The sequence below is a fragment of the Callorhinus ursinus genome, unplaced genomic scaffold (genome assembly GCF_003265705.2).
Source record: "Callorhinus ursinus isolate GAN/ISIS: 27379988/994484 unplaced genomic scaffold, GSC_fseal_2.0 scaffold49, whole genome shotgun sequence".
NCBI lineage: Eukaryota > Metazoa > Chordata > Mammalia > Carnivora > Otariidae > Callorhinus > Callorhinus ursinus.
The window spans coordinates 152,854-177,201 of record NW_027397111.1 but is presented as its reverse complement, the minus strand read 5'-3'; the positions used below and the strand labels follow the sequence as shown (position 1 = coordinate 177,201).

The 24,348-nt window shown below is 40.7% G+C and overlaps 1 protein-coding gene across 17 annotated transcripts in view; it reads right to left on the bottom strand.

The window, feature by feature from the left end:
* Nucleotides 1–24,348, bottom strand: part of SERGEF (secretion regulating guanine nucleotide exchange factor) — a 217,128-nt gene that overhangs the window by 135,980 nt on the left and 56,800 nt on the right. The window contains exon 10 of one of the 17 annotated variants that reach the window (XM_025894499.2): nucleotides 21,465–21,719. The exons of the other annotated variants lie outside the window; for them this stretch is intronic. Within the exon in view, the coding sequence (XP_025750284.1) occupies nucleotides 21,579–21,719 (141 nt within the window). The 3' untranslated portion in view covers nucleotides 21,465–21,578. Of the gene's footprint in view, nucleotides 1–21,464; nucleotides 21,720–24,348 lie in introns of those variants that run through there. 17 annotated transcript variants of the gene reach the window in all.

Below are 24,348 nucleotides of genomic sequence, written 5' to 3'. Positions count from 1 at the left end.
ATTTACATCAAGAGATACATCATGCAGACATAAAATCAATAAAGAAACACCAGTTTTAATCAACATGTTAGACCAGATGGACTTAACAGATATAAACAGAACATTCACCCAAAAGCAACAAAATACACATCTTCTCAAGTGCACATGGAACATTCTCCAAAATAGATCATATGTTAGGCCACAAAACAACTCTTAGCAAATTTAAGAATATTGAAATCACATCAAGCATCTTTTCCAATCAAAATGATATGAAACTAGAAATCAATTACAAGAAGAAAACTGGAAAATTCACAAATATGTGGAGACTAAACAACATGCTACTGAACAACCAAAGGGTCAATAAAGAAATCAAAAGAAAAATCAAAAAACACCTTGAGCTAAATGAAAATACAACATACCAAAACTTATGGGATGCAGCAAAAGCAGTTCTATGAGGGAAGTTCATAATGATAAATGCCTACTTTAAGAAGCAAGAAAAATCTCAAATAAACAACCTAACTTGACACCACAAGGAACTAGAAAAAGAACAAATGAAGCCCAAAGTTAGTGGAAGGAATGAAATAACAAAGATCAGAGCAGAAATAAATGAAATATAGACAAAAAGACAATAGAAAAGATCAATGAAACCAAGAGCTGGTTCTTTGAAAATATAAACAAAATTGACAAAAGAAAAGCTAAACTCACCAAGAAAACAAGGGCTCAAATAAATAAAATCAGAAATGAAAGAGGAGATGGTACAACTGATATCAAAGATACACAAAAGATCATAAGACACTACTATGAACAATTATATACCAACAAATTAACAACCTAGAAGAAATGGATAAATTCCTAGAAACATACAACCCTTCCAAGACTGAATCACAAGGAAATAGGAAATCTAAAGTAACAAATTACTAGTAAGGAGAGCAAATCAGTAATTTTAAAACTCCCCACAAAAGAAAGTATGGGGCTAGACAGCTTCACTAGCAAATTCTAGCAAACATTCAAAGAAGAATTAATATCAATCCTTCTTAAACTCTTCCAAAAAATAAAAGAGGAAGGAACACTTCCAAACTCATTTTACGAGGCCAGCATTACCCTCATACAAAAACCAGACAAGGATACCACAAAAAAAAATACAGGCCATTATCCCTGTTGAACACAGATGCAAAAATCCTCAACAAAACATTAACGAACTGAATTCAACAATATATTAAAAAGACCATACACCATGATCAAATGGGATTTATTCCAGGGATGTAAGGATGGTTCAACATCTGAAAATCAATTGACACGATATGCCACGTTAACAAAATGAAGGGTAAAAATCATATAATCATTTCAATAGGTGCAAAAAAAAAGCTTTTGACAAAATTCAACATCCATTTATGAGATGGATTAGAGGGAACATAACTCAACATAAGGTCATATATGACAAGCCCACAACTAAAATCATATGTAATGAAAAACTAAAAGCTTTTCCTATAAGATCAGGAACAAGACAAGGATGACCTTTTTCACTACTTTCATTCAGTATGATCTTAGAAGTCCTAACTAGAGCAATTAGGCAAAGATAAGAAATAAAAGGCATCCAAATTGGAAAGGAAGAAGTAAAACTGTAACTATTTGCAGATGACATGATACTACATATAGAAAACCCTAAAGACTCCACCAAAAAAACCGTTAGAGCTAATAAATGGATGCTGTAAAGTTGCAGGATACAAAATCAATATACAGAAATCTGTTGCATTTCTATACACTAATAATGAACTACCAGAAAGAGACATTAAGAAAACAATTCCATTTACAACTGCATCAAAAAGAATAAAATACTTAGGAATAAATTTAAGAAAAGAGGTGAAAGAGCTGCCCACTAAAAACTATTGAACACTAATGAAAGAAATTGAAGAAGACACAAATAAATGGAAAGATATTCTATGCTCATGGATTGGAAAAATTAATATTGTTAAAATGTCCATGCTACCCAAAGCAATCTACAGATTCCACACAATTCTTATCAAAATTCCAAAGACATTTTTCACAGAAAGAGAACAAACAATTCTAAAATTTGTATGGAACCACAAAAGACCCTAAAGAGCCAAAGCAATCTTTTTTTTTTTTTAAGACTTTATTTATTTGAGAGAGAGACAGAGAGAGCATGAGCAGGGGGAGAGGCAGAGGGAGGACAAGCAGACTCCCCGCTGAGCACAGAGCTCAATATGAGGCTCTATCCCAGGACCCTGAGATTATGACCTGAGCCGAAGTCAGACACTTAACCAACTGGGCCACCCAGGCGCCCCCCAAATAGCCAAAGCAATCTTGAGAAAGAAGAGGCTGGAGGTATAACACTCTCTGACTTCAAACTATATTACAAAGCTATAGTAATTAGGATAATATGGTATTGGCATAAAAACAGACACATAAATCAATGGAAAATGATAGAGAGCCCAGAAACAAACCTATGCAAATATGGTCAATTAATTTCTGAGAAAGGAATCAAGAATATACAATGAGGAAAGGACAGTCTCTTCAATAAATGATGTCTGAAAACTGCAAAAGCTACATGCAAAAGAATGAAACTGGACCATTATCTCACACCATGCACAACAATTAACTCAAAACGGATCAAAGACTTTCATATAAGACCTGAAACCATAAAACTCCTAGAAAAAACATAAGCAGTAAGTTCCTTGATGTCAATCTTGGTGATTTTTATTTTATTTTATTTTTTGGATTTGACTCCAAAAGCAAAAGCAACAAAATCAAAAATTAAAAAGTGGGATGACAACAAAGTGAAAAGCTTCAGCACAGCAAAGGAAACCATCAACAAAAATAAAAAGTCAACCTACCAAATGGGAGAAAATATTTGTAAACCATTTATTTGGTAAGGGGTTAATATCCAAATATATTAAAAACATACAATTTAACAACTACACAAACAATGCAATTTAAAAGTTGGCAGCAGGGGTGCCTGGGTGGCTCAGTCGGTTAAAGTGTCCAACTCTTGGTTTCGGCTCAGGTTATGATCTAATGGGTCATGAGATCGAGCCCTATGTGGGGATCCGCTTTCAGTGGGGAGTCTGCTTGGGATTCTTTCTTCTGCCCCTCCTCTCAGTCATGCGTGCTCTCTCTCTCTCTCAAAAATGAGTAACTTAAAAAAATAAAATAAAATAAAAGTTGGCAGAGGATCTGAATAGATGTTTCTAAGAAGGCATACAAATGGTCAACCAGTACATGAAAAGATGCTCAACATCACTAACCATAAGAGAAATGCAAATCAAAACTGGAATGAGATATCACCTCACACCAGTCAGATGGCTATTAGTCAAGAAATAACAAGTGTTGGTGAGAATGTGGAGAAAAGGGAGCCCTTGTGCACTGTTGGTGGGAATGTAAACTAGAGCAGCCAGTACAGAAAGCAGTATGACCATTCCTCAAATAAATGAAAATAGAATTATCCTATGATCCAGTAATTCCACTTCTGGGTATCCATCTGAAGTAAATAAATAAATACACTAAGTTGGAAAGATAAAAGTATCCCCATTTTCACTGCAGCATTATTGACAATAGTCAAGATATGGAAACAACCTAAGTGTCCATCAATGGAAGAATAAAGATGTGATATAAATATACACATACATATATATACACATATATATGCACATTATACATAAACACAATGGAATATTATTCAGCCATGAAAAAGAAAGTAATCTTGCCATTTGTGACAATACAGATGGACCCTGAGAGCACTGTGCTAGGTGAAATAGACAGAGAAAGGCAAATACCGCATGCTCTCACTTACATGTGGACTCTAAAACACAAAAAAAACAACAACAAAAAAACCAAGCTCATAGCTACAGAGATCAGACTGGTGGTCACCAGAGGCAGGGCGTGGGGGATGGGCAAAACCGATGAAAGGAGTCAAAAGGTACAAACTTCCAGTTATAAAATAAATAAGTCACAGGGATGTAATGCACAGCATGGTGACTATAGTTAATAATACTATATTGCATATATGAAAGTTGTTGAGAGAGTAAATCTTAACAGTTCTCATCACAAGAAAAAGAATTCTGTAACCACGTATGCTGACAGAGGTTAACCAGACTTACTTTAGTGATCATTTCGCAATACACACAAATATCAAATCATTATGTTGTACACCTGAAACTAATACAATGCATGTCAATTATAACTAAATTTTTAAAAAGTGTTAAATGGTACCCTAGAAGCACACATGAGCAAGATATTAATTGCTGTACATGGCTCTAGAAGTCCACAAATGTGGCAAAAAAAAAAAAAAAGAGAGAGAGAGAGAAGTGGGGAGATCTGGCTGCCAGTCTTATTCTGCAGTGTGACACTGGATAGCACAGTTAAGTTCTCTGAGCCTAAGTTTCCTTATCTGTAAAATAAGGGGGCCAGGGTAAATATTCTCTGAAGTTCCATGCCATCATTCAAATATCAACACCCTCTAATGTGCCAAAAGCATTATATAATATCTTAGTAGTCATATCAGCATTATTATTCCAATCCAAAGTAACCCTAATAATAACATTACATTTATAGAGTTCTCCACAGTTGTCAACGTGTTTTCACATGCATTTCTCATCTGACAAGTAACAGGACAGCATTTTTTTCCCCATGTTATAATAAAGAAGGCTGGCCCCTACTCAATGCAATGTAATAGGAAGCCTCCTGACCTCTAGGGCCTACATTCTGGTCCTGGTGTGGCCAAAGAAACCAGCAAGACCCCTCACACAAGACAGGCCCCCAGATTTAGGGGTGCCATTCAATAAGGTTGAAGATGACAAGAGCATTTTATTTATTTTTTTAAGATTTTATTTATTTATTTGAGAGAGAGAGCACAAGCGGGAGGAGGGACAAGGGGAGAAGCAGGCTCCCCGTGGAGCAGGGAGCCCAAATCAAGGTTCAATCCCAGGACCCTGGGATCATGACCTGAGCCAAAGGCAGACGCTTACCTAATTGAGCTACCCAGGTGCCCCAACAAGAGCATTTTAAGATTTTATCTATCTGTCTATCTATCTATCTATCTATCTATCTATCTATCTATCTATCTATCTATCTATCTATTTGTAGGCTCCACACCCAGCATGGAGCCCAACATGGGGCTTGAACTCACGACCCTGAGATCAAGACCTGAGCTGAATCAAGAGTCAGACGCTTAACTGACTGAGCCACCAAGTGCCCCTAAAGATTTTTTTTTAAGACTCTATTTATTTATTTGACAGATAGAGACAGAGAACACAAGCAGGCAGAGCAGCAGGCAGAGGGAGAGGGAGAAGCAGGCTCCCCACCGAGCAGGGAGCCCAATGCAGGGCTCGATCCCAGGATGGTGGGATCGTGACCAGAGCCGAAGGCAGATGCTTAACTGACTGAGCCACCCAGGCTCCCCATCCCTAAAGATTTTTATTTTTATTTTTTTATTTAGCAATCTCTACACCCAACATGGGGCTCAAACTCACAATCCCAATATCAAGAGTCACACGCTCCTCCAACTGAGCCAACCAGATACCCCAAAAACCCCTTCCCCATCTGAGGCGTATAGGCAATTTTCAAATGAGACACTTCAGACACTCAGGCATCTCTCACAATATTAGTGCTCAGCATAGGGATTAAGTAATAAAATGCAAACTTTAATAATTCTTGCCATACTAAGTATGTGTCAAGAGCTATGAAAAAGTCTATATCCCTTGATCGAGGAATCTTTTTTTTTTTTTAAAGATTTTATTTATTTATTTGACAGAGAGAGACACAGCGAGAGAGGGAACACAAGCAGGGGAGTAGGAGAGGGAGAAGCAGGCTTCCCGCGGAGCAGGCAGCCCGATGCGGGGCTCGATCCCAGGACTCTGGGATCATGACCTGAGCCGAAGGCAGACACTTAACCAAATGAGCCACCCAGGCACCCCTTGATTGAGGAATCTTATTTCTAGAAATCCTTCCTGAGAAAATAAGCAGAAATGTGACCAAAAATTCAGGTATAGGTATATCTCATTTTCTTGTGCTTCTCTTTATTGCACTTTGCAGATATTGCATTTTTTACAAATTGAAGGTTTGTGGCAATCTTGCTTTGAACCAATCTATCAATGCAACTCTTCCAACAGCATTTGCTCACTTTATGTCTCTGTGTCCCATTTTGGTAATTCTTGCAACATTTCAAACTTTTTCATTATTATTTGTTATGATGATCTGTGATCAGTCATCTTTGAATGTTACTATTGTAATTGTTTGGGGATGCTACAAATTGTTTGGGGATGTTAACAAAGTGAACTCAATAAATGTGTGTTCTGACTGCTCCACGAACCAGCCGGTCCCCCATCTCTCTTCTCCTCCTTGGGTCTCCCTATCCCCTGAGACACAAAAATATTGAAACGAGGCCAGTGAAAAACCCTACAATGGCCTCTAAGTGTTCCAGTGAATGGAAGAGTCACACACCTCTCGCTTTAAATCAGAAGCTAGAAATGATTAAGCTTAGTGAGGAAAGCATGTCGAAAGCTGAGACGGGCTGAAAGCTAAGCTTCACTGTGCCAGTTAGCCAAGTTGTAGATGCAAAGGAAAAGTTCTTGAAGGAAATTCAGAGTGCTACTCCAGTGAACAAACTCTAAGAAAGTGAAACAGCCTTATTGCTGATAGGGAGAAAGTTTTAGTGGTCTGGATAGAAGATTAAACCAGAGGCAACACTCCCTTTAGCCAAAGGCTAATCCAGAGCAAGGTCCTAACTCTCTTCAATTCTGTGAAGGCTGAGAGAGGTGAGGAAGCTGCAGAAGAAGTCTGAAGCCAGCAGAGGTTGGTTCATGAGGTTTAAGGAAGGAAGCCATCTCCATAACATCAAAGTGCAAGTGAGTGCTGATGTAGAAGCTGCAGCAACTTATCCAGAAGATCTAAGCTAAGAAAATTAATGAAGTTGGTTACACTGAACAACAGATTTTCAATGTAGGTGAAACAGGCTTCTATTGGAAGAAGGTGTCTTCTAGGACTTTCGTAGCTAGAGAGGTCAATGCCAGGCTTCAAAGCTTTAAAGGACAGGCTGACTCTCTTGTTAGGGGCAAATACAGCTGGTAACTTTCAGTTGAAGCCAATGCTCATTTACCATCCCCAAAATCCTATGGCCTTTAAGAATTATGCTAAATCTACTCTGCCTATGCTTTGTAAATGAAACAACAAAGCCTACATGACAGCACATCTGTTTACAAACTGGTTTACTGAATATCACAAGCCCACTGTTGAGACCTACTGCTCAGGTAATAAAGATTCCTTTGAAAACATTACTGCTCATTGACAATACACCTGGTCACCCAAGAGCTCAGATGGAGATAAATGTTGTTTTCGTACCTGCTGACCCAACATCCATTCTGCAGCCCATGGACCAAGGAGTAATTTTGCCTTTCAAGTCTTATTACTTAAGAAATATAATTCCTAAGGCTATAGCTGCCATAGACAGTGATTCCTCCAATGGATCTGGGTAAAGTAAATTGAAAACCTTCTGGAAAGGATTCAGCATTTTACATGCCATTAAGAACATTTGTGATTCGTGGGAAGAAGTTAAAATATCAACATGAACAGGAGTTTGGAAGAAGTGGATTCCAACCCCCATGGATTTTGAGGGGTTCAAGACTTCAGTGGAGGAAGTACCGGCAGGGTCGTGGAACTAGCAAGATAACTAGAATTACTGCAGATGGGACTGAATGGCTGCTATCTCATAATAAACCTGAACAGATGAGGAGTTGCTTCTTTGGGCTGAGCAAAGAAAGTGGTTTCTTTTTTTTAAGATTTTATTTATTTATTTGACAGAGAGAAAGAGACAGCGAGAGAGGGAAAACAAGCAGGGGGAGTGGGAGAGGGGGAAGCAGGCTTCCTGCTGAGCATGCAGCCTGATGTGGGGCTCCATCCCAGGGCCCTGGGATCATGACCTGAGCCAAAGGCAGACACTTAACCAACTGGGCCACCCAGGTGCCCGAAGAAAGTGGTTTCTTGAGATGGAATCTACTCCTGGTGAAGATGATGTGAGGACTGTTGAGAAATGACAACAGGGAATTTAGAATGTTACATACGCTTAGTTGATAAAACAGCAGCAGGGCTTGAGAGGACTGACTCCAATTTTGAAAGAAGTTCTACTATGGGTGAAATGCTGTCACACAGCATCGCATGCCACAGAGAAATTGGTTGTAAAGGGAAGAGCCAATCAATGCTGCCACCTTCATTGTTCTCTTACCTTAACAAATTGCCACAGCTCCCCCAAATTCCAGCAGCCACCACCCCGAAGAGTCAGCAGCCATCAGCAAAAAGATTAGAACTCACTGAAAGCTCAGATGATGGTTAGCACTTTTTAGCAAAAAAAAATATTTTTTAATTAAGGTACATACATTTTTTTTTTTAGACATAATGCTATTGCACACTTAACAGACTACAGTGTAGTGTAAACATAACTTTTATATGTGGTGGGAAACCAAAAAATTCATTTGACTCACTTTACTGCGATATTCACTTTATTGGTCTGGAACCAAACCTTCAATATCCCTGAGGTAATTATGTTGATCATGGCACAATTTTTAGGAGCAAAAATTTGGACCTAAATTTCCATAAATAATCACATGAACTGTGCCATATCCAAATAATGGAATATTACTTTTTTAATGTTAAATACTTATTTTAAGGAATATTTAATAGCCTGGGGCGCCTGGGTGGCTCAGTTGGTTGAGCGACTGCCTTCGGCTCAGGTCATGATCCTGGAGTCCCGGGATCGAGTCCCACATTGGGCTCCCTGCTCTGCGGGGGGTCTGCTTCTCCCTCTGACCTTCTTCCCTTTCGTGCTCTCTATTTCTCATTCTCTCTCTCAAATAAATAAATAAAATCTTTAAAAAAAAAGAATACTTAATAGCCTGGAGGAAATGTTCCCAATATAACTGCAGATGGAAAATCTGGATATAAAGCAAACATACAATACACATATCTTCTTTTTTAAAAAATACATGTAGAAGATGGAAAATGCCTTAGAATGTTATAAGCAGTTTTCTCTAGGTTGTAAAATTATGGATGATTTTGATGTTCTATAATTCTACAATGAGCACGTACTATTTTTATAACCAGAAATTTAAAATTAAAAAATCTTTGTCCTACCTACCTCCCAGCGTAGTGATAAAAACAAATATGAAGGATGAGCTTTCTAATAGTAAGGATGACCCTAAAATGGAATCTGTGGGGAGAGGACTCAAGTAGCATTGTGTGAGCACATGACTCCTGATCGGGTCAGACTTTAGTGATCTGGAATTCTAGAGCCCTCTGTGAAATCCTTCCATCTACAAGATGTGACCTGCACTGTTAGTGGGGAAAGGCTGGGTTGGGTTGGTCCCACCCTTTCTGCCTAGTGCCCTAATGCTCAGGGATAAAGCAAGCAGTCAGTGGCCAAGAAAGACAGACCCTGTAGGGGACCAACCCTAGCAGCCATTGGCAACTATGCCCTTACCAGCTACTAACTCCCTAAGTGGTCAGCAAACATGTTGCTGGGACCTCAGCTCCTGACTCTAGGATATAGTGCTCATGATAACATCCCTGGGGACCTGGTCCTAAGGCTTCACTCTGCAGCTCTAGTCCCAGGCATTCCATGGGAGAGGAAAGAACAAGTGAGTGTATCAAATACAACCCTCGGATATTTTTTGTTTGGCCCACCAAGCATTTTAAAAGACAATATACCTGAGTAGGGGTTTGGCTTGGTCACAGTACAGTATAAGCAGTTTAACTTACACCTACACCCCTACAAGCACCAAAGCTTATGACAGTTGGGAAAACCTGGACTCAAATGACAGTGATTTATTCAAGGCCATGCAGCACGTTATTGACAAACTGGGTCTAGAACCTGGGTCTCCTGACTCCCGGTTCAATGTGTGACATTACAGAATTGCTGGCTCTCCAGAGACTCTCTAGATCCCTTATATTAGGAGGTACCCTCGGCAATTCCACCTCCTCTTTGCTGAGGATCACAGGAGACTTTAGTTATTATTTTAGGTTGTCAGAGACCAAAACATGGAGGAAGAAGAAGTTCATACTTGGGACTCAGAAATAATCGACGGTGGGCAAGCAGGAAAAGACAGGACATGGCTGGTAATGAGGGGCTGAGGAGACAGAAGAGCCCCCGCTTCTTTAGGACAGGTGAGAGCGAACCACATTAAAGAAACTGAACACACCCCCTTAATGGTAAAGTCGATGCCTGAGCAAAGCTGCAGTCACCCATACTGCTCACAAGAGAAGACAGGAAGGAGTACTCCAGGAATCAGAGGAAGCTAAACTGATGAAATGAAGGAGTTAGGGAAAGGGAGGAATCCACTCCTGCCTTGGTTTCTTGGTCCTCCTGGCCTGGCTGTAACCTTGCTCTCATCGCTGTGAAATGTGTGGGACAGTGCATAACAATGGGATAAACTCTGAATGGGTGAGTATTACATTCTGGACTTCCTCTCTTAAGATGGTTACTCTGTTACCTGGGGAAGGGGCAGGAGGAGTTTGGTGTTGCTGGAGTTGGTATTTTCCCTACCTTTCCTTATTTTTCCTAGTCTCAGAAAACAAATGATAAGAGTGGAAGATGGGGTGGGGGTGGGGGGAATAGAGGCAAGAGAGAGAGAAAGGAAGATTAGGGTAGAGGAAAAAAGAGAGCAGAAAAGCAGATAAACAAGTTAGATGACAAGGCAAGAAACAGAAGAGGTTTTTTTCTTTCTAACTTTTTAAAAAGGAAGATGGATTTTATTATTCTGGTTTCTAACCACCCACCGACCTGTCTCCGCCTCCCTCCCCAGCCCAGCTGGTGGGCTTCCAAGGTCATGAAGTATCAAAGTGCATCAGGCAAGAGCATTTGTGTGTGGACAGAAAAACTCTGCCTCTCTTCAGCACCCCGTCTTGCACCAGAACACTGTGAACTGCCATGAGTCCTCTCAGCGGGGAGGACTGCTAACAACAGCGAATTCACTGCGGAGGCTCAGGTGCCACCTCACTGCATGAATACAGTGTGCTGCTGGCTTCCTCTGGATCATCAGGTGTGCCCAGGCATCCCAGGCAGCACGACTCCTGAGGGACTAGGCAGCCGGAAGTGGGGGCAGGGAAGGCCGCCAATGAGCCAGCAGGGAGCCAAGACCCAATGGGTATTCCCAAAGTGCAAACACACAGAAAAGGCCAGCCTCCAGGTCAAATTCATAGTCAGTGGAGCCCTATCCATCTGGCAGCAGATGGCTGTTCTATTCTAGACTTGGTCATGCCCCTTGAGAAAACCTCTTTGATAATGTGTTGTCAGTCCCTTTCTCAATTTGCACGTAATGCTCAGACATCACCAGGACAGGCAACCAAGAACACCACCACAAAGATTCTCAGCAATATTTGCAAAGGAGGAGGAACACAGTTATTTGCTTGTTTTATTTTTAATTAAAGGTGTTAACTGCAGAGGAAAGAGTCCCATAAAAATCCTTTCTAATAACCCAGTGAGTGCACTCTCCTTAAAATCCTTTCCTATAATAGTGTACTCTCCAGCCCGGCTGCTCCTTCCCTCTTCTAGTCTAGCAAAGAAGGGGAAAGCTGAAGGGGTCTAGCAGATCAATGGAGTCCATTCTAGTAGGCTCAACAGGGAGGCTGGAAGAGCACTTTTCAGACCAAACAGAGGAGTCAGAGGAAACCCAAGCCACCCTGCACCCTCAGCACTCCTCTCAATGTGCTAATATCCCAGAATGCTAACAAGACCACCTTGGATAGTGAAAAACATGATGCACTGGGAGTCAGAGGACATGTGGGTGTCAGACCCAGCTCTGCCACTGACCTGCCATGCAGCCCTAGACTGGGTGCTTGGCTTCTCTGAGTGCCAGTGTCCCTCTCTATGAAACAGATGACGTGTACCTAATATTATTGCCTGTTAGGATTTCATATATATGGTATCATGCACTATGTACTCTTTTGTGTAAGGGTTCTTTTCACTCAGAATAATGTTTTTGAGATTTCATCCACCTTGCTGGATGGATCATCTTGTTCCTTTTGAACTGTATGATTATACTACATTTCTTTATCCATTCTCCAGTTGATGGATGCTTGAACTGTTCCCAGTTTGGGACCACTATGAATAAAGATGCTACTTTCTGTCTTTATGATTTTGACTATTTTAGGTACCTCGAATGAGTGAAATCATCCAGGATTTGCCTTTATGATTGGCTTATATCACTTAGCATTATTTCCTCAAGGTTCATCCATGTTGTAGCATATATCAGAATTTCTTTCCTTCTTAAGGCTCAATCATGTTCCATTGAATGTCTATACCACATTTGGCTTATCCATTCATCTGTTGATGGACACTTGGTTGCTTCTACCTTTTGGCTCTTGTGAAATGCTATTACGAATACTCTTCAAGATCCTGCTTTCAATTCTTTGGAATACATACCCAGAAGAAAATTTGCTGGATCATATGGTAGTTCTATATATAATATTTTGAGGAACCACCAGACTGTTTTCCACAGCAGCTGTACCATTTTACATTTCCACCAACAGTGCATGAGGGTTCCAAATTCTCTACATCCTGGCCAACACTTGTTACTTTGTTTTTGGGGGGTTTTTGTTATAGCAGCCATCCTAATGAGTGTGAGGTGGTATCTCATTGTGATTTTTGTTTTAAGTATGGTTGACATATAATGTTATGTTAGTTTCAGATGTACAATATAGTGATTTGACAATTCTAATCATTATGCAATGCTCACTACAATAAATGTAGTTGGCATCTGTCACCATGTAATTGTGGTTTTGATTTGCATTTCCATACTGATTAGTGATGTTGAGTATCTATTCATATGCTACTGGCCATTTGTATATCATCTATTTTTCTTAAGATTGATTGATTGATTGATTGACTGATTTGAGAGAGAGAGGAAGAGAGAGCATGGGGGGGGGGGGCAAGGGGAGAGGGAGATGGAGAGAATCCCGAAAAGACTACTCGCTGACCGGGGAGCCTGACTCGGGGCTCAATCTCACCACCCTGGGGCCATGACCCAAGCCTAAACCGAGAGTAGGACACTTAACGACTGAGCCATCCAGGAGACCCTGTATATCATCTTTAAAGAAATATCTATTCAAATCCTTTGCCCATTTTTTAATCAAGTTATTTGTATTTTTGTGTTGACATGCTATAGTTTTAGAGCAAATCTTCAAGTCAGGCAATGTGAATTCTCCAAATTTATTCCTTTTCAAGATTGCTTTGGCTATTCAAGGTCCTTTACATTTCCATATATATGTTAGAGGCAGGTTGTCAATCTCTACCCCTAAAAAAGCCATCTGGGATTTTGAATGAGACTGCTTTAAATCTACAAATCTATTTGGAGAGAACTGACAATAACATTGAGTCTTTCAATCCATAAACATGATATATCTCTCCATTGATATATGTCTTCTTTAACTTCTCACAGCACTGTTCTGTAATTTTTATGTACAGTTCTTCTGCATTTTTTGTTAAATTTATTATCTAAATATTTTATGCTTTGAGGCTCCATAGCTCAGTGGTTAGAGCACTGGTCTTGTAAATATTTTATGCTTTGTAATATAATTTTAAAAGAAATTGTTTTTCTTTAATTTTTATTTACTTTTAAGTAGGCTCCAATGCGGGGCTTAAACTCATGACCCCAAGATCAAGACCTGAGCCGACATCAAGAATTGGACGCTTAACTCACTGAGCCACCCAGGTTCCCCAAAAATTCAAAGATCTTCCAATTATTTGCTACTGCTATATAAAAAATATAATCAATTTCTGATGTTGACTTTGTACTCCGTTAAATTCACTTCTTGGTTCTAATAGTTATTTTATAGATTCTTTATGATTTTCTATATCAACAATCATGCCATCTGTGAATAAAGAGATTTCCTTATTCTTTTCTTTTTTTTTAAGATTTTATTTATTTATTTGAGAGAGAGAGAGAGAGTACGAGTGGGGGAGGGGGTGGTGAGGAGAGGGAGAAGCAGGCTCCCCGCTGAGCAGGGAGCCCAACATGGGGCTCAATCCCAGGCTCTGGGGATAATGACCTGAGCCAAAGGCAGACACTTAACTGATTGAGCCACCCAGGCGCCTCTGCTTACTCTTTTCTGATTGCTAAGCCTTTTATTGCTTTTTCTTATTTATGGCACTCACTAGAACCTCCATCCAATATAATGTTGAACAAAAAAGATAAGAGAAAACACACTTGCCTTATTCTGATCTTAGGAGAAACACTTTCCATTTTTTACAATTATGACATTTGCATTTTATAAATATCCTTTATTAGATTGCATAAGTTTCCTTCCATTTCTTTTTTTTTTTTTAAGTAGGCTCCATGCCCAGTGTAGAGCCCAACATGGCGCTTGAACTATGACCCCGAGATCAAAACCTGAGCTGAGATCAAGAGTTGGATGCTTAACCGACTGAGCCACCCAGTCGCCCTAATTTGCCAAGAGTTTATATCACAAATGGATGTCAAATTTTTTTCCAGCTTTACTGAGGTATAATTGATGAATAAAAATTGTATATATTAAAGATATACAAAGAGATTTGATATAGACATATATTGTGAAATGATTAACACAATCAAGTTAATTTTCTTTTTAAAGATTTTTATTTATTTATTTGACAGAGAGACACAGCGAGAGCAGGAACACAAGCAGGGGGAGTGGGAGAGGGAGAAGCAGGCTTCCTGCTGAGCAGGGAGCCCGATGTGGGACTCGATCCCAGGACCCTGGGATCATGACCTGAGCCGAAGGCAGACGCTTAACGACTGAGCCACCCAGGCGCCCCACAATCAAGCTAATTAACACATCCATCACTTTACCTCCCATAGTTACTATTTTTGTGTGTATGTGTGTGGAAAGAATATTTAAGATCACTTTTAGCAAATTTCAAATATATAATACAGTATTATTAACTATAGTCACCATACTATACATGAATCTCCAGAAATTATTCATCCCACATAACTGAACCTTTTGTACCCTTTGACCAACAACTCCCTAATTCCCCATATGGCAACCACCATTCTACTCAGCTTTTATGAGTTCAACTTTTCTAGATTACACATTTTAAGTGAGATCATGCAGTATTTGCCTTTTTGCGTTTGGCTTATTTCACTTAGCATAATGTCCTCCAGGTTCTTCCATATTGTCACAAATGGTGAGGTTTCTATTGGATACTATTCCTCTGTGTGTGTGTGTGAGAGACATTTTCTTTATCCATTCATCCATCATATCTTAGCTACTGTGACTAATGCTGCAATAAACATGGAGGTGCTGAGATCTCTTCAAGATACTGATTTCATTTCCTTTGGATATATACCCAGAAGTGGGATTGCTAGATCATATGGTAGTTCTATTTTTAATTTTAATTTTTAAGTTTTTGAGGAAACTTCATACTGTTTTCCATAATATATGTACCAATTTACATCCCCACTAATTATGTACAAGCATTCCCTTTTCTCCACACTCTTATCAACATTTGTTATCTCTTCTCTTATTGTCTTGTCTTATACCTAAGAGGTATACAGTGATATCACATTGCAATTTTCTCACTGTTTTTCCTGCATCTATTAAAATGATTATATGGTTTTGCTCCTTTATTTTGTTAGTATGGAGAATTACATTTTTTTTCCAAATGTTAAAGTAAGTTTTTATTACTGGGATAACACAGCTTGGTCATGGATGAATTGTCCTTTTTATATACTGCCAGATTTGATTTGCTAATATTTTGTTAAAGATTTTTGTGTCTATGTTTACGGGGGATTCTAGTCTGTAATTTTCTTTTTTTGTAATATCTTTGTTGGGTTGTGGTATCAGAGCTATGCTGACTTCACAAAATGAGTTGGAAAGTGTTCACTCCTCTTCCTCTATTTTCTGAAAGAGTTTGTGTAAAAATTGTGTTTTTCCCTTAAATACCTGATAAAAATTACCAGTTAAACCATCTAGGCCTAGAAGGTTCTTTGTAGGAAAGTTTTCAATAATGAATTGATTTCTTTAACAAATATATAGTTATTCAGATTTTCTACTTCATCTTGCGTCAGTTTGGGTAAGTTGTTTTTTGTTTGTTTTGTTTTTCAGAAAATTCAACCATTTTATCTAATTTGCCAAATGTATTGGCACAATATTGTTCAGAATATTCCTTTAGTTTTTTGTTGTTGTTGTTGACGATGACACTTAACATTTATTTGCATATGGATGTGAAAGTATACATTTGAGAATCACTTCCAAAACAAGGAAGTGCAGGTGGCAAACTTGAACCAATCTGCTAATCTCTTGCATCAAGTCAAGATTATACAATTTTCTGTTATCATGTAAAATACTCCCTTACAATTTGCAGATACTATTCTATGGCCAAGTTTATTACCCCCTCTCCTTTTTTTTAAAGGACCTCTAGTTAAAACTATTTCTGTACTTTCCATTTCCTACCTAGAAATGCAGATGGGAAATTGATTTTGTGGATGCATTTCATATTTAAAAGCTCAGTGAAAATCAAGTGAATCTAACTGTTCATGAATGAGCTTAATATTAGAGATTGCAATTTATCACTTTTGGGGGTTTAAAATATTTTTTTTCTTTAAGCTAAAACACTGTTTATATGAGGAACCGAAATTCAACTGAGCACACTTTTTAGAGACATTTCAGGCCCTGTGAAGGGCTGAACTGTGTAAGCAATATTCTAAATTGTTAATGATATCGTCTGCCTCCTGCCCCCTACCCCATCTCCCACTATGTCAACCCCTCTTAATTCCTTTGTCTCCTCTCCTTTCTCTAACTATTCTATATTGAGTCTACTGAAGCCTGACCACTGCAGGTAGGTTTCTTTTTTTTGTTTCTTAATTTTATTTTATTATGTTATGTTAATCACCATACATTACATCATTAGTTTTTGATGTAGTGTTCTATGATTCATTGTTTGCGTATAACACCCAGTGCTCCATGCAGAACGTGCCCTCTTTAATACCCATCACCAGGCTAACCCATCCCCCCACTAACCCCTCCCCTCTAGAACCCTCAGTTTGTTTCTCAGAGCCCATAGTCTCTCATGGTTCGTCTCCGGCTCCGATTTCCCCCCCTTCATTTTTCCCTTCCTACTATCTTTTAATGTCTGTAGAATCTGTAGTGATATACATGCTTTCATTACTGGATACTGGTATTTTGTGATCTCTTTCTCTTTTTTCTTATCAGTCCAGCTAGGACTTCACCAATTTTGTTGATATTTTCAAAGAACTGCTTTCGGTTTTGTTATTTTTCTCTATTTTGTCTGTTTCATTAATTTCTGCTCTTACCTTTATCATTTCTTTCTTTCTACTTATTTTGCATTTACTTTTCCTTTTTCAGCTCCTAAAGATGGAACATTAAGTCACTGAATCTTGTCCTTTCTTCTTTTCTAATATACGCAGTTAAAGACATATCCCTCAAAGCACTGCTTTAGCTACATCCCACAAATGTTGACGTGTTCTATTTTTATTATCATTTCACTATGAAGTTTTTAAAAATCTTTTCATTTTGAAAAAAATTCAGAGAAAAGTTATAAGAACTATATGAAGAACTCCTGCTTACCCTTTACTCATAGGCCCCTAACTATTACCATTTACCATCTTTGCTCTATATTACCTTCCCTCTCTTTCTCCATTTTTTTCTGAACCACCTCTGAGAAATCTGGCAAACTGATGCCCTACCATTCCAAAATACATTAGTGTGTTTGTCAACCAAACCGCCAACACTCTGTACATAGCAACAGTTCAACCACAAAACTAAAAAGTTAACACTGCAGTGTATGTAACCACCAACAAAACTTCAAACTCCATGTAGGTTTCACCAATTGCTCCTATAATGTCCTTTACAACAAAAGGATCCACACATTTCATTTAGTTGTCCTCTCTCTTTAGAGTCCTTTCAATCTGGAACTATTCCTCAATCCTTCCTTGACCTTCAGGACCTTGATATTTGTGAAGAGTGGGACTGCTTTTGGTCACTCTCCAGTTCCTTCAGCTAGTTCTTTTTTACATTTTGTCTAGGTTTACCGTTGTTTTCTGTGGGAGGGTTGGTCCAAAAGAACTACTGCACCATTACCAGAAATGGAATCAAGATGGAATTTAATCCTCTTCTGACCACAGATCCCACATGAAAAACATGCCTGTCTTTGTTTGACCAGCATGACAGCTCTTATATCTACAAAATAGGCACAGTTCCATTGTGCAGCCTCATAGCATTTCATATAATTTTCTCAAGTATCTATTTTATTATTATAATTTAGTGATGCCTAGGGTTAAAAAATCAAATAGTACAGAAAGGTATCAAATGAAAAGAAAAAGTTCCCCTCCTATCATTAAAAGAATTGCCTTTAATGGGCAGAGTCTCTCTAACACTATGCTTGGCACACCAGTGGTAGGAAAAATAAAGGAAATTCTGGCCAGGAATCAAAAGACCTCTAAGTTTCCAGTCCTGGTCTCCAACTCGAAAAAAAGGCTTTAGGTACAACACTTATGCACGCAAAAAGTATTTACTCCGCTCCTAGCAGCATATTTCACTGCTCTATGCCTCAGTTTTCTAACCTGAGAAATGCACATAGTACTATCCATCTTTTCTATTTGTCTCATAGGCAGTAGAAAGATGATGCAATATCATAGGTTTGAATTGATAAAAGCATAATACATATATAACAAAATATCAGGTATTAAACCTCTAGAAAAATTAACCATGGAAATCAAAAGCCTTAGTTGGAATACAGGAGACGAATTAAAGATGGGATGGGAATGGAAGAATCTATACATCTACTATCCATACTTGTACTGTCCGCTACAGTAGCTACTGTACATGCAGCCATTTAAATTTGAATTAAAATAAAATAAAATGTAAAATTCAGTTCCTCTGTCACACTAGCCACATTTCAAGTGCTCAGCAGCCACATGTGGTTATCAGCTACTGTGCTGGACTGATACAGACCATTTCCATTATAATAGAAAGTTTTACTGGACAGTATGGACCCATACTATTTTACACTCTGTATATTCTTAATTGCCTGATATTAATGTTATTGCTGAGGAATGAATACATAGCAGCTAGCCTTCCACTATAAAACAAAACAAAAATTCTCAAAGCTAAAAGAAATCCAGATAGGTAAGAGTTCTAACCAAATCAGAATGGTACTGGGCTTAGTGCTTTGGAAGACCCTTGGAACTGGTTTTCATTCGACAGATTAGGAAACTGAAGCCCAGGGAAGCAGAGTCTCTGGCCCCAGGTGCCACAGTGAATTCACATTAGAGTTCAACATGGAATCCTGGTATTTCATAGCATAGGCTTTGCAGTAGGATCTGTCATTTATTAGCCAGGTAGCCTTGGACAAGTAACCACCCCCAAGCGTCACTCTCATCATCTGCAAACTGAGGAATAATAATCCCAACTCTGCTGGGTTGTCATGAAGATTAAAGAGATGATGTCTAGAAAGCGCTTGGCAGAAAACCTGGCATCCCACCGGGACTTGGTGAATGCCACCTCCTGTCATCATGAGCTAATACACTGCTCTTTCCACTATACCACAAGCTGATCAGGGAGGCTTTGGCCACCAGATGCATCATCGTCACAGAGCTGATGAGTGTAGGAAGGAACGGGGAAATTATGCAGCTTGGCAAAATGTGCCAGGGGAGCAGAATGATAAATGCATTGTACAGCAGCAACTATAGGACTGCTCCTGCAAGTCCCCATGCAGGAGCAGAAACTTCACCTTGACGGTTGCGAAGGGAAATGTACCATTTGCATGCCTCTGTGTTCTTACCTTTAAAAAGGCATCTGAGGGATGGAGCACTGCAGACGGAGGAAGATGTTTATGTTCCTATAACCCTCATGCTGAGGCAACTGGAGGAGTCAGCATTCTGTTTTTGTTCTTCTCCCTCCAGAAGTAATATATCACAACTGTTAGCTACCAACACAGTGAGCCCACCACAGGCCTCTCCAAGCTGGCTTCAGGGTGGGTGGAGCTCTCCCCAAGGCTTCTCCAGGTCCCTCCTGTGTGCCCTAGCCCCTTGCCCCCTGCCCAGCAGGGCGTGAGAGCCAAACAATCCTAAAATACAGTCCCCACTCTGCAGCACCATATGCTCTCCTCTGGAAGATACCACACATGAGGCGATCAGATATTAGAGTAAAATCAAATAGCAACAGTGACTGGGACTCTAAGTGAGAAGAGGTTTCCATTCCCTTCCATAACAAATCCTAACCATGTGCTTTCTGACAGGCACTATGCCATGCACGCATGGTACAGCTGCATCCAAGACACAGTATCTGTCCTGGAGAAGATTCTATTTGAAATGGCAACTGGAATTGTCCTCCAAAAACTCAACTGGGTAAACTCTAGTCTGAGCCTTGTGAAATGGTACAATTTGGATTTGCAGGTAAGGGAGCTGGGGGTGGGAATCTCTGAAACCTATCCTTGCTGCCACTCTGAATGGAAACAGAAACCCAAGAAGGGCCCACAAGGAATTAAAATATCTTTTCTCAGCTCTTCAAAGGCACACTGCATTGTCCCAGCTTTAAAGTGGCAGTTTCTGAGGAAGGAAAGCCACTCAGTGGTTCTGCGCACCTCTCCTAGTCTGTGCCTCGGCCCCAAAGAGATAAGAATGAGCTGTCACAGGCTCTACCTCTCCTGGCTCCAGTGGGGTGAGCACCATTCAGTCACCTCTTTGTCCTCCAGCCTAGTAAACCACCATCTAGGCACCTGTATGTCTTCTAACCACAACACTGCCACCATGTTAGCTCTATTTCCTAGCTGTGTCCTTAGACAAGTTACTTCGCCAAGTTTCAGTTTCCTCGTCTACAAAATGGGGGTAAAACAGTATACGCTTCACCAGCATGTGGTAAGAATTGGAAGTAATATTTATACAGTGCTAAGCACCATACATGGTACACAGTCACTGAACAACATATAGGAACTACCATTACTATTTCTAAAAAATCCTATTGTTCCAAAGCAAGTCTTTCTTAACTGGGTATTCAAGCCTGCCAACACCATCCTCAGGTTTAGCACCTCAGAAAGAACCAGCGTCTTTGCATAGACCCTTCAGGAGCCTAAAAAGAATCTTCTCAACCACCAAACTCAGTGTGGCCCAGCTTTCAAATGTCATCTGCTCAAAGAAGTTCTCCCAAAGACTCAAGAGACTCAGCCAACATCTCTTCCCTGATACTGCCTCTAGATCTCTCTGGTCACAAGTCCTCAGCTCTTACCTGCAGATTTATACTATCAATCACATCACATTTAGGAAGCTTTAGGACTCTATGTCCTCCCTGTTGTCATATTCCAAGTCCACAGCTCAAATGCACCCTGGGTACTCAACAAGTACTGATGGGTTAAGAGGAACACAAGAATCATGGAAATGATTCACATCAAATTCCAGCTCTATGATAACAGATAACAATTTCCAAAGAGCTATAAGAAATCCAAGTTTCCTGAAAACCCAGAGAAGGTAGGATATGACAAAGAAACCTACTAACATAACTTGCATTTATTGCTTCATAGCTTACAAAATGCTTTCACATTCACAACATCATTTTGACAACAACTTGGAGAAGTAGGCCGAATAAGTATTAATATACAGACGTCAAATCTGAGGCTCAGAGAAGTAAAGCAGATTGTCCAAGAATGAAACCACAACATTAAGTCTCTTGATTCTTCCAAGTCCTTCTTCTGTTTGTTGTTCCTTGATACACACTCTGTCTTCAAATGATATGCATGCTCCAGGCTATTAATAAAAAAAAAAAAACTCACTCAAAAGGAACCATGTGAAAATAAAACCACAAAGAAGATCCTCAAGAACGACTAAATTACCTTTCTGGAGTGAGCAACCTTCCTCACACAATCCTGGGGGTGCTGGCGACCCGACCTACATTTTGTTCAGCAGCTGTGAGCAACCGTGCCCAGCCAGCCGGCTCTCCTAGAGTGGCGCGTGGCGGGTCCTCACGGGAGCTACAAGCAGCCTCCCCGTGCCTGCGAGCGGGCTCTCGCTCTGCCTGCTGCTTCCCTTTCCCCTTCCACTTCTGGCCTCTTTGAAAAGCCAAAAGCTTCGCAACTGATTGTCATAGCAGCTGCTCCTTTTGCAAAGATATCTCAGATCTCTTCTATTTCTGCTACCCACAGCCAATCTCCCCCAGTGCTGGATGGTACCACGCATCCAGGGAAAAGAGCTCCCTTCCAAACAGTCATCTGAAGGTGCAGGAGGTCCCCACCACCAGGGACAGTGTTCCCACAGTGAGAGCCACTGCATCACAAAAGGGAGTTATGTAATCACACAGAGACTAACTTCCCCCCTTCTCTTCATGATTCGGTGGTCCCTCCACCAATGGCGGTCCTGGGGTTCTGGGGGCCACATCCCAACAGAATGGCCTGGTTTTGCTTCCTTGGAAGTGACAAGAGCAATGTTTTCTCTTTATCCACCTCAAATAAGGGGTGCCCACCAGGCAAGAGCTCAGCAGCTCAGGACACTGCAAGCCAAGAAGAGGCTGAAACTCGTTGGGAATAACCTTTGGAAAAAGGGATGACTACAGGGCTGGCTCCTAAAACAGCCGCCCAACATAAAGTACCCAAAGGGGCCTGGCAAAGAAGGAGCTCATTTGGGCCAGTGCCAATACCAGAAAGGGCCTCCAAGCAGGAAGCTCCAAGCAGCAGCAACCCTCCGAATCGAGTGCATGGCATTTCACTGAGGGATCAGCCATTCAGAACAAGGTCCCAGACAGTGATCAGGATCCAGGACACAGAGTCCAGTCCCTGGGTAATGAGACTGGCAAAATCCATGCCCTGCTCAAAGTACAGAGTTCGTGTACAAGCAGAACTGGCACAGAGGTCCAGCTATCTGGACAGGGCTGGTGTGGGAGGGAGAAGGCATTGAAGAAAGACAAAAGGAAGACCAGGGTTCACCAGCCAGCACCCAACACACTCCAGATCTGGAATCTCAAGAGGGCTCAGGGACAAGGAAGGTAGACAGAAGGTAGAAAAGAGCTTCAGGGACAGCAGCTCGACAGAGCCAAGGAAAGTGGGGAACGGCACTAAGCAAAGAAAAACTCAATCTAGAAAGAAAAAAGCAGGTTTGTCAGGCCGGATGGCAGAAATACTGAGATGAACGTAAGACAGCACCCTTGTTATCCACTGGCAGATAAGTAGCAACTGTCCAAGCAGCCAAGGGCAAACGGACACAGACGAACCAGCCTGTGCAAAGACTCAGATGTACCAAAAACATGACAGTTCTGTTGGCTCAGTACAGATGAAGTGCAGAATGCAAGGGAGAGACAGGCAGAAGGTGAGGCTGGATATGTGGACAGGGGCAGGATCAAGAAGAACTTCTCATGTCAAGCTGGAGATTTTGGACTTCATCCCGGATGGGAAGCCATTGAAAAGTAAGGGCACACATTCATCCCTGTAACAATTATTTGCTGAGCACCTACTATGTGCCAGCCACTAATCAGGGTGATGGGGATACAGTGGTGAACAAGGCCAACAGCAACTCTGGAACTTATGCTCCAGTAACTCCATTCTTTGCACCATGGCTGTGGGGATTACGGACTATGTTTCTCCTTCCCCTTGAGGGCAGAGGCTGGGTCTTATCCTCCTCTGTATCCTAAACACTTGGCTAAGTCTCTTCTCTACAATAGGTTTCCAATCAATGTTTATTGTGGGAATGAATTTTTTTTCCTGTATTTTCTGAGTCTTAAAAAAAAAAAAAAGGTAAGGGCATCATAAAATCAGATTTATATTTTAGTACATCTTTCCGGCAGCTGGGTGGGGGCAGCTGGAATGAGGCCAAACTAGAGACAAGGGGTTCTCACTTGAGAGACAGCCACTGAAATTAGGTGGTAGATAATGGGGGTCCGAGCTAGAGGGACGGTGGCAGAGATGGAGGCAGTCTTAGTCCCCCGGCCAACCGGCCCTCACAGAGCTCACACTTCTCCCGTCAAACTGGCTTCTGTTTTCACTCTAAACCTCTGCATGGTTTACTTCCACCCTGGGACAGCCCGGCTTTCAAGGTCAAATGCAACAAAAGACAGCTGGTCAGCTCCAGGGTGACCGTGGGTGCAGCCTGGGGCAGTTGTCATGCTGCAGAGCACAGTGGCGACACGTGAGGTCGCTGGGACTTGAAATCAGTGCTGATGAATTTCCTCTGCAGCTGGGAGAAAGCAAGCCAGAAGCATCCTTGCTGTCAACACTGATGGCTAACCTCGACAGGAATCCACGCTCTGTGGCACTGCATGGAGGCTGGCTGTGGATTACCAAGCATCTGGCCTCCGCTATGTTCACCGGTTCTGATTCTAGGAAGTGTTTATCACAAAATCCAGGACAGTTCTGTGTAGCTCCTAAGATCTCAAGTGATTAAGACAGAA